Source organism: Corvus kubaryi, unplaced genomic scaffold, assembly GCF_017639235.1.
Source record: "Corvus kubaryi isolate FWS band 111438036 unplaced genomic scaffold, C.kubaryi_AGA036_p1.0 69, whole genome shotgun sequence".
Classification (NCBI taxonomy): domain Eukaryota; kingdom Metazoa; phylum Chordata; class Aves; order Passeriformes; family Corvidae; genus Corvus; species Corvus kubaryi.
The window spans coordinates 2,634,411-2,645,670 of record NW_024582057.1 but is presented as its reverse complement, the minus strand read 5'-3'; the positions used below and the strand labels follow the sequence as shown (position 1 = coordinate 2,645,670).

At 42.6% G+C, this 11,260-nt stretch overlaps 2 protein-coding genes across 7 annotated transcripts in view; both read right to left on the bottom strand.

Annotated features, from left to right (window-relative positions):
- SIRT5 (sirtuin 5) overlaps positions 1–210 on the bottom strand; it is a 9,901-nt gene extending 9,691 nt beyond the window's left edge. The window contains exon 1 of the mRNA XM_042048973.1: positions 124–210. The gene's annotated coding sequence lies outside the window, so the exon portion shown is untranslated. The remainder of the gene's footprint in view (positions 1–123) is intronic.
- Positions 211–2,063: 1,853 nt separating this feature from the next.
- The window catches only part of KIF13A (kinesin family member 13A), a 104,839-nt gene continuing 95,642 nt past the window's right edge, over positions 2,064–11,260 (bottom strand). For 5 of the 6 annotated variants that reach the window (XM_042048963.1, XM_042048965.1, XM_042048964.1 and 2 more), the window contains 2 exons: positions 4,977–6,084; positions 2,064–4,114 (listed from right to left, as the gene is read on the bottom strand). In XM_042048963.1, coding sequence (XP_041904897.1) covers positions 3,828–4,114; positions 4,977–6,084 — 1,395 coding nt within the window. In that variant the 3' untranslated portion in view covers positions 2,064–3,827. The remainder of the gene's footprint in view (positions 4,115–4,976; positions 6,085–11,260) is intronic. The other variant, XM_042048966.1, reaches the window with a different exon arrangement.

The window sequence follows — 11,260 nt, the reverse complement described above, 5'->3', positions numbered from 1 at the left end:
CGGAGGCGGTGGCCACCGCCTCCGCCACCTCCCCCTCGTCGGGGCTCCGCCCGCCCGCGCGGTTGCCTGGCCCTCACGCAAATCGCGGGGCCGCGAGTTCGCGGCCCGCCCGCCGCCACTCACCCCGTGCGGCCTCGCACGTCCCGCCCCGCGATGCCGGCAAGGGCCGGGCCTCGGCGCCGCCCCGCCCTCCCGCGGAGAAGGAGCCGCGGTGTTAAGGCGGGGTGGATGCGTGGATGAGCTGGAGTGATACGCAAATAGGTCAGGGAGGCTGGATGGCTTTGGAGCGTCATCCCTCTCCGCGGTCCACCCTCAAGGCGTTCGCAGTTTACGCGTTCACGGATGAAAACTGCGCTGGTCTTGGACAGCACACGATTTCCACTTTTTTTTTTTTTTTTTTTTAACGAGAAAAGCTGCTTTTAGCATGTTTTGCTGCAGAAAGAAGGCAGCGCTTGCTTTCATCCAGCCACCTCCTCTGCACCCTTCCCCAACAACCCTAAATCGTTACGGTCCTTTTCAGTCAGAGATTTTGACACTTTTTTTTCTCCCTCCCTCTGGATTCTGTAAATTACCAGCTAGGCAGATGAAGAGGCCCCCAAAACATGTACCCGCAGAGGGGAAAGGCTGAAAGGCAAGTCCCACCGTGCTCTTTCAAGCCCACCAGCAGCCTGTCCAGCCCCGGGGGCAGCTCCCGTCTCCCGCTCCTGATGGCACAGGACGCGTTACCTGAGCGAGTTCACCTGAGGGCAGGAGAGGGAACACCCAGAGGCTGGCAGCCGACGTTTCTCTCATTACACTGCTCCATGGCACTTGTTATTGTTTACAGAGTAGCAGCATTTTGTACTCTGCCTCCAGCTGCAAACTCGAAGGAAGCCTTTGGTGGGGGAACCTTGAGACAGTGAGTGGTGCTGACTAAACGCTTGTGCTGGTGCTTGCTGGGCTGTGCCAGCTGCTCCCTCAGTACTCCGTGCCTCCATACAGGCTTGCATGCTCGGATAAACAGCACATTATAAACTCAGAAAACAGGGTGAAGGCCAGCGTGATCTCAGCATTCCTACCACCCTGATGGTCAAAATTTAGTAATTCTGTGAGGACTGAGGAAACAAACAGGATGGCAGGTTTGTTGACTGAGGGATTGGCTTTGCATACTGTTATTCAGTATCATGATTGATGTTTGTTTGGTTTTTTTAAATTGAGATCTTGCTACAGACTGTATACCGTGCTTATTAGGCAGTGTATTTTAGCGGCTAGTTAATATTAAAAACAACAAAAAAAGGAATTCGCAGTTGCACTATCACCATGATTTTCTTCCACTTTGAATCCAAAGTTCAAGACAGCAAATTCCTAGTCTAACCTTGCTAACAGGAAAAAAAGGTTCTGTTTATGTACTAGAGTTTTGAGGAGCACATCAACCAAAGAGCTTTCATTTTCCTATCACATCATTGGACTCATTATATGTGCTCCTTCTAACATTACATCAACCCAGGGAAGGGCATGTTAACATGCAAGGTTTGCAAAAGTAGAGTTTTTTAATAACAAGGGAACTCACGGTAGCACAGGTTATGTGAAACGGGTGCAGAAGGACACGAGGCTGGCTTGCTTTGGTCTCTTTGGCACGTACAGCTTGCCTACTCCAACAGCCCAATTATCCCAGTGTTTCTGAAGCAATCAATCATGCATTCTGTATTCTCAGTGGTCTGAAACAATGAAGAGCCCAGCTGATGCTGGCTGATGCTAACCTGGTGTAAATACTGAATGTTTGCCATAAGAAAACGGCCACATTGATTTTCAAAATTGTTTGTAGTGGCCCTGGACAAGTATGTTAATGCAAATGTGTAAGTGGATTTGCTAAAAGGTTTATAAAAAGATTAAAATTAAAGTGACGTCTAAACTTAACTTCAGGACAGTGGGGTGTTTGGTGTTGATATCTGGCAGTGTTCTACAATCATCTGTGCCTGATAAAATAATTCTGTATAATATTTTTTCTGTCACAGTAGTTTCCTCCAGCAGCAGTGTCATTAATGCAGTGAGAGCAACACTAGGTGGACACCAGAAGCATGAACTGTTCTGTAAAGATATGCATTTCACCAAAATCAATTTGCACATAAGAATCCTGTCTTAGAAGAGACAAAAACCATGGCAAGGGCAAGTGCACTGCACTTCACAGCCCCTCCTTTCATTGCCTCCCCCCAGCACATTGCCCTCCCAGCTGCCAACCGTGCTGCAGGCAGCTGAGGCCTTTACATATTTAGCAATGATCCTCTCTTGTCTGTCTTCCAGGAACTTGTCCCATCTCCCCTTGACCCACATGACTCTCTTCTCTGGCAGGCGTTCCCCGGCTCCGCTCCTCCTCCTGGGAGGGACGGGGAAAGGAGAAGGTGAGGAACACGCATCCACAGCGGGGGGCTGCTATTCTCCTCTGAGGCTCAGTGGTAACATGGGTTAATACCATCTGGTCTTCCACTCCAGCCACACTGTCCTTCAGCATTTTTACCAAGTCCTTTGCATCTGAGCAGCACCAGCTAGAAACAGCTCTCTCTTTGAGCGTGAAGCCTAATTGTACCAAACACAAGCAAAACATTTTTTTCTTAAATCCCAAGTAAACAGTCTGTATTCTAACACACAATAGGTCTGCACCAATTAAATACAGTATGGCAGTATATAAATTACAGTTCTTTACAGTAAATAGTAAAATACGAGAGTCCGCTTACTGTACACAACAATCAAAGAAAGAACAGCAGCTTTTCAGTAAGGTCCCAGGTATCTCAATCATTCACTTGCTAAGGAACAAAGAAAAGATACAGCAGGCCATTCACTTCACTCATTTTTTACCATGTTGCTTTACAAATATCCAGAATGCTTGTACAGGCATCTACAGTATCTACATGTGGAACAACCTTCTTAGGAATTCATGAGCACCAGACATAAATCCCTCCATCATTCCCATTATTAAAATAAACTTTACAGATTAAAATTACTTTAGCAGGTTCTATTTCATCTTGATAATAACCAACAAGTAACAAGTGCAAAGTTTGCAGTCATGATCCATTTACTGCTTCTTTATTTCCCATTTCTCTCCCCACCCCCACACCCAAAAAACCCAAAACCCTCTAAAAAACCAAAAATGTTGTCCTCTCACATCCTTGCAGTAATACTGTTTCTGCAGTCAAACTGCCCGGCTGGCTCTCGCTAACATGTGAAATGCCAGACTCATAGCTTCAGGCATCGTCAGTCATTCCAATGCCAAGTCAGCACAGTGGCAGGCCTCTAGGAAGACAAAACATACGAAGCAGTTGGATATTTCAGTGTGCTTAAACATGGAACATAAGGCTGCACGGTGCCCAGTGACTGAAAGAAACATGGCACCAAGTTACCAGTTAAAACATTTACAATAGAAAGATATAAACAGCAAATATGTCAGTCTAAAACAAGTTCTTTGGTAATTAAGAACAGCAAACCGTAGCGGTTGGGGTTTTTTTTTCCAAATACGGATTTACATCCTGGTTTTTCCTCAATAAAATATCTTTTGTTGTTTAAAATATATCTCCCAAGTTGTTGCGTAACAAATAGTCCAGTACCTCAGTTATCTACAGATCAGCTTTAAATGTGTTTTAGTGTGCAGCCGTATCTGCCCACTGGCAGACAAACTATAGGTACACATTCATATATATATAATATATATATTATTTATAAAAAATTAGAGAATTAAGTCAAGGACTCTAGAGAATACACATTCCGTATGGACAGGTTAAAATGTCCAATAGCTTCAAAAATCCGTAAAGTTTTCTACACAGTGATGCGTGTAGTAAGTGCAAAAATACTGCAGTTTAGTTAATCCAAGATTTCCTGTTTTCCTGTTTCCTAGAAAAAGCAGAAGCCGCTGCATCTCCTGAATGGCAGAGGACATCTCCTCCTGTCTTGGGAGTGACTGATGAGCTTTGAAGCACAGAACTCTTCCGTTTCTCTGAAGTGGAAGATGCCTGAGACCGGGAAGTGCTACTTGATTTCCTCGCGGGAGCTGGTGCTTTGCTGAGGCGCCCTGGACGAACGAAAACACCGTGTCGAGGTTTGCAGTGGAAGTACTCTCTGCCTTTCACAATTCCATCGTGCTTCCCTTCAAGGGAAAGAAATGCACAGGATTAAATGCTGGTACTGCCATGAGCACATACAATTGAGGCCCTGAAGTGTGAATAGCTTTGATTATCTGTCAAATAGTCAAGATTGTTCCTGCTGAGTGAGGAGCCAGATGCTCACCATACACTAGCGAGAACAAAACCTGGAAAGAAGGGCTTGAAATGAGATCGAAAAGATTGTTTTCTAAAATATTGCTTTGTTAACTAACAGTTTAAAAAGTCAAGCACGTGTTCATTTTGCAAAATAAACTGTCCTCAAAACAAATTGCTTGCAAAGCTTAAATTTTAGCTGGAGACAAACTTCTGGCATAAGTGGTATTATCTATTAAACTACTAAAAACATCTTAGAAACAGCATTTCCATAGAAGTCTCTTAACGCTTGCAGAGCACTGACTTTTTCTGACCCCTCCAAAGTGAAGATAAAGAAAACCTGTGCTCTGGAATTCATCTTTCCCCAGTGGAAAACAATAATAAATCTCTAAAAGCCACGGACAGCAAACCCATCTGGCAAGTGATGCACACTGTTAGCACTGTTCATGAATGTGCGCACACTGATTTTAAAAAAATCTGCCAATTTTAGGCTTTGCTTGTTTCTCTGATCTGTAAAAACATATGGGTACCAATGGGGAACTACCACAACATGCAAAAGCAGGGCTTTCAGACAGTTAAAAAGGAATCAGAGCATCCCTATAACCAAGAAGATGAGAACTGGGTGTACCAGACACAAAGCTTCATGAAGCTGGAGGTACTTCCCAGGACTGAATGGGAATGAATGATTGTACTGAGACTTTAAAAATTGGTCACACTAGCTGCATAGATAACCCAGAACACATTTAGTCTTACCCAGCTGAACACTGAGTTCAACTCCAACCCAGATTCCAGCTGAAAAATCCACCGTTCCAACGTATCTTACTGTGCCCATCTTATTACTTCCAACACAGACTTGCTCACCCACGGCCACCCAGCTCGGCAAGACATGGCCTTGATCAGCAGGAGCACCTTCTTCACAATCGGAACCATCCAAGTGGTCCTTCGTAATATAATCCTCCACAGAAGCATCGGGGTAAGTCTCAGGGTCTGAAGTGTCTTTCACCAGTCCAGAACCGAAAGGGCTTTCCACAGCATCCGCAAGCCGGTCACCTGCTGCTGCTGCAGAGCTCTGCTGGCCCGTGCACGTGCTCTGCCCCTTGCTCTGTCCCTTGCTAGGGCCTTGGGGTGACTCCAAGGCGCTCACTCCATTAGAGGACAGAAGGGAACACGACTGTGGAGCTGCTGAATGGTCAAAGTCCTTCCCATCTTCAACGCCCATGAACTCAGTAAAGGAGTGATCTTCCAGAACATCCGTCGTGTGCTCAACTGTCACCTCACGTGCTGAAAATTCAATGGTGTTTTTGCCATCCAAGGAACTCAGAGCTGAGAGGGATCCAGCTCTGGGTAACTGCTGAGAGTCTCTGTCAGTGGCACTGAACGACAGTGGTACTTGCTCCGTTAAGGCACTGTTTTCTTTCAGTGGTAACACAGGTAACTTCTCTCTCGCTAACTCCTTCTCTAACTCTCGACATTCCTTGTTTGAAGATGATCTTAAATCATGTGCAAGGGATGATCCTGAGGGATCACTAGAGTCCAGCTCCTTGGTGTGACTGGCTAGCTGGTCTGTGCTATCACTACAGGGAACAAGCATGTCAGACAGGGTGGCGTTAGAGGCACTGTGGGAAAAGTAGCCACTAGTGATGCTGCTAGTGGTGGGGCTGCGGGATACCTCTTTCTCAAGAACACGTGAGCTCATGAAGTCTGATTTAGAGGAAAACCACTCCCTGTTCTCCAAGCTAGCATTGTAAATACTGAAGTCAGCAAACTCCTCCGGTACATAAGGCCGGAAATTTTGAAAACTTTGTGGACTTATCAGTTTCTTATTAATGGCCTCCAACTCACTGTCTTCCTCCTCAGAGTCCTGCAAATGAAGAGAGGAATTAGGATTAGGAACCTGTGACAGCAAGGTTTTCAAAATAAACTAACCATCCTTGATTTTCTTCCTTTCTGAGCATGGAGAAATATATACCTTTAATATTCTTTAACTGAAGAATGGAAGACACCATGGAAAAGAGTTGCTGGGAACGTATCCTATCTACACTGAGCTATTCAATTTTGAGAAATTCTAAACAGTTCAGAAAATATAAAGCAATAAAAGGAAAGTTGTATGTTTCCATCCACAAACTTTTTTTCTGCCATGATTTAGACTAATTAAACCTACTGAAGGTACTGTATAGAGCTAATTCACCAGCTAACAAGATAAACATAAATTTGAATGGAAAAAGGCCTTACAGAGTCCCTGCTACAATATAGATTATTAAAAACTTTGGGATTGTTAAAAACTTTGCACAATGGGATTTTCTGTTAACCTGATATCAGTGAGGCTAAATAATTTTGCTTACCCCTGGCTATCCCACCTGAACATGTTCAGGATGTTAGAATATACAAGCAAAAAGATCAAGTATTATAGTGAACCTTCAAGGAAGCATTTGTACCCATACATGTACATGTTTGGAGGGAAATAAGTGATGCTAATCAACCTGGCAGAATTTGGAGGTGCCTCCCTGAATTTCCTCTTGGTGATGAGTGGGGATGCACCATGACCAGACCACAGATGTGGCTTTCACAGAGTCCATCTGAAGCTTAGGACTTCAGTCTGTAAAGGTGCATCTGAGAAAGAATCCAGCAACATGGTAGGGCTCCTCCCCCAAGATAAAATACTGCAGGCAGGACTCCATATGGATGCTTTTTTAAGTACTTCCTTTTTTATATACATATATGTCTTCATTTATACATATATATGTGGGTATAAACATATGTATATGCAGACATATATATTAAGAATGGTTAGTTTACAGCAAATTTCTACTAGAAATAATTGTATTTTAGGAAAAATGAAAACTGCTGAAATACTTTAAAGAAACTTAAGCACCTATTATTTCTCAGTTCCTTTATCTGCATCACAGATTTCAAATACTAATCAAGGCAGATCTGTGTGGTATCTGAAGTAGCTGGATGCTTTCAGACACCTTAATTCACCAATGTCAAAGGAAAAGCAGAACAGTTAACCAGATGACCATGGAGTGCCAACACATCAGGATAAGCATCCTCTTGAAAGTGTTTCCTACACTTCATAACAGCCAAGACTGCTCAAATAACTGTGTAACAAAACTTCAAAAGCCCAGACAGGAAACAGATTTGCTCAGTTTGCCCATGTCAGAATAACCACAGAATTGTTTGGATTGGAAAGCACTCCTTGAGATCAATTAGCCCAATCACCCTCTGCTCAAGCCAGGTCAGCCAGGGCAGGCTGTCCAAGACAGTGTCCAGTTGGGCGGGTTTTGAGATCTCTGTAACCTTCCTGCACAACTCATTCCAGTGTTTGACTCCCCTCACAGTAGACAAAATGTTTTCTTGTTCCATCTTGTGATTAGGTGGAATAATCTCAGGTGTTTTGATTTGCGTCATGTTCTGTCACTGGGCACTGCTGAAAAGTCTGCCTTGGCCCATCAGGTGTTTTTATACATTGGTAAGATGCCCCTGTGACTGGTCTCCTTAAAACCAAACAGCTCCAGATATTCCAGCCTCTCCCCATAGGTCAGACAGCCCTTATCTGTCACAAGGTCTCATTTCCGTTCCTATCATGTTCAAACTCATGAATAAAAACAGAATTCAGTATCACCCACACAGAGTTGCCTCTTAAGATGACTCAAGATTATCAATAATATTAATTTTTTGTTGGCACAGCTATCAGTATCTGAACAGGATGTCTCTACTTGTCTATCTGACAAATCCAACCACATTTCAGATTATTAATACTTGCTCAAGTAAAGGCTTGGCATCCTTTGCTGACTAATTTTTACAGCATGGTTTCAGAGTTATTTCTTATACAGAATTTGGATGAAGGCTTTAGTCTGCAATTATTTATTTCTCTGAAGAGGAGCAACAGTGTTAGAAATGTCATTATTGAGTATTATTTATACTACTGAAAATCTTGCTACTTACATCTGAAATCCACAGCTCCTTTAGAAGTGAAGGAAAAAATTAATACCTGCTTTCCTGAGACTAAGAATACCCTTCCAAGCACTAAAGCCTTATACAAAGCATCTTTTTTACATATTGCAGGATACCAGTTGCACATCTCTGAGGGATGTGTTCTTAATCATTCTGCATATTTCTTTCCTTTTGCCCTTTTTACTTATGCAAAACAAAGTTTTATTCTATGCAGAACCCTACAGTTTGGGGGTTTTTTTAAAAATACTAAGATTTTATCAAATATACTTTTTCAAGTTGAAGATTATATATGAACTCCAAACTAATAAACATTTAATGAAGGAAGTATTTCTAGTCGATACTAGCTAAATGTCCCCTTGAGACCAAAAGGTATTTTTATAACAGAGTTTTTTGTGTCTCCTTTGAAACTTGCAGGATTCCTCATTTGACTGAAAAAAACCCACATTGGTGGTGTCCCTGTTCAGAATCAGACTGGTTAAGAGGCTGTAACTGAGAAACGGCTGTGCAGACACACTGACATTGGTGACTTGATTAAGAAAGGTCAAACAAGTAACCACAGTGTTGGTCATGTGCCATTTCAGGGTTATCTGTCATCACAAGTACAAAAGCTAAGGTACAGAGAACCAATCTTCTTACTAGGACATGGGCTATGAAGAATGCTGCGAATAGGTTCTGAGACACCACCTTGTGACAGACAAAAGATGCCCCTGGTGGGGACAAGACATACTTCTTTTCAGAGCTCCTCTTAAGTTTCCTGATTGGGAAATTCCAGAAACAAAGCAATTTCAGAGTTCTTCAAATTTCTGTGGATGTGAGATGTTGGGGAAAAAAAGAAAGAAGGTGCCTTTGTACAGCTCAGGCTATTGGTATAAATAAAGATAAAATCTTTGCAAAACTGCTCAAGAAACTTCAGCAACTTCCCTGGGATGTAACAGAATGACTATAATGAAAAGCAGATTTAAGAACTGGTAACAGAAAGGCCATGACAGCAAGAACTAAGGAGACAAGACTATACATCAAGTCCTAGCAGTGAAGAAGCAAAATAAGCAAGAGCACAGAGCAGCTTCCCTACACCTGCTTTGTAACAAAGATACTGTGTCATTAGAAGTTAAAGCATCCGAGCTTTCAAATCCCTAAATTACACCTCTCAAGTAACCTTAACAACTTAGTTCCCATTTTACTAATTTAAAAATCAGTAATACTTACCTAGTGGTTGCATCACTGGTGCCTCAATTTTTATTGCATGCTAGGAGGCTTTCCTCTTAGCCAACCCCACCTTGGACATGTTAATTACTGGCAGTATTTAAATACACTTAATATGAAAACATTCAATCTGACCTTAACATAAGCCACTGTATTCCTGTATTATATGGAACAGGCCCCTATATCATGCTGTTTTGATATAGCTGCATTATCAAGCACGTGTAAGTACTCTCTGAAATTTCAGGTTGAATGCTCTATTTCAGGCCAACTGAATAAAAATATTTTTTGTTAATTGCTTTGTTTTTTCCCCCCCTTCCTTTGACAGATGTGTTTTGAATATTGGAATACTCCAGCCTAGTTAAAACATAAGACTCACTGCAGCTCTGAAAAATGGGGTAGTCTGGGAAGCCTACATCCTACAAAGGCTTCTTTCCTAAAGTGATAAAACGCTCCAGAAGCACCATTTGCTAAACACAACACCACAGGCTGGCAGGACTCTGCAAAGTAGGCACGTCAACCTCCTCCCCACTAGCGGCTGCTACTTCTTGCCTGTCTCCCCAGGACCCACTCAATGGTCTAAAAGGTCATCAGAGAGAGGAGTAGATCCAAATGAACTATAACTCCATGGTAGTCAAGCCATTAACTGGGTGGATCAGTTCCCTTGATCTGACTTCCTATGCAACCAAACAAAAAGTTGTGTTGATACAAGGGAGAAGCCAGCAGGAGCAAGCAGCGGAGAACTGAAAGAACTGCTCTTTCCATGGTTGGCTACAGCAGGTTTACAGTGTTCAGTGAATTAGCTCCCTTCTAGTTGGAAAGCTTGGTGGCAGGATACTGCCTATTTCTAGCTCTGAAAGCTTCTGCATATCTGTGGAAAGCAGCACAGGCAAGTGCCTGGGTTAATTCAGGGCACGCATGGGGTGGGACTTTGTTTTCACTCAAGGGATTTAAACTGCCCTCAAGTTGCTATGGAAAGTTTTGTAACAACTTACTTTCCAAGGGATGTTTTTTCAACCCACTAGATTTTTTCTTCCAAATACCTTCATGCTGTTTGTATCAGTGACTCAGTGCGAGTCAGCACGTCAGCTACCTTACGGAAAATTAACATGATCAAGAGTAAAACAGCTGCCACCCAAACCCAGGAGCCAAGCTTCAAATATACACAGCACTCGGGATACCTTGGTCTAACAACCTACAAAATAGCATTAGAAATCCGGAACAGTTTTTTAATGGCTTGGCTATATGGTAGGAATGAAAATAACTTTTGAATAGGAAGAATCCATCACTGGCATTTTGTGGAAAGATGGCCTATAACACTTACAGGAAATAATTTGAAGGTTCTGAATTTTAAATCTATAGCTCTGATTAAAGCAAGTACTTGCAGCCATGTTCCACAGCCCCAAAACCAAAACCATCATACAGCAGAAATGATGATACACTTTGTTGAAGCAGCAGTGACAAAAGGATTTAGCAGATGAAGATTAAAACAAAATCCCTCCACCTCAATTTCCACCTGAATTATGATGAAGACAGGCTGCAGGTTAATTAAGAGCGGCAGTCTTATTTTAGTCATATTACTTCCACGCCAGGCAATTATAAGCTTTTTAAAGTGTACCCACACCTAAATGCACAGTTACTTACACCAAATGGGATCATTCCATTTACTCTGGGGTATAGTCACAAAATCTAGGTAACATACAAGGTATATTAGAGTGACAACAGCATGGCTCACTAACCAATCCTTTACTTGATCATTTGTGCCCTGTAAACACTACAGCCTCCCCTCTCCCCCCACCCCACAAGACAAATGACATATAAACATTAAAACCCAAAACAAAACAAAAACAAAACACAAAACCCCAGTGGAGTTAGTTCCAATG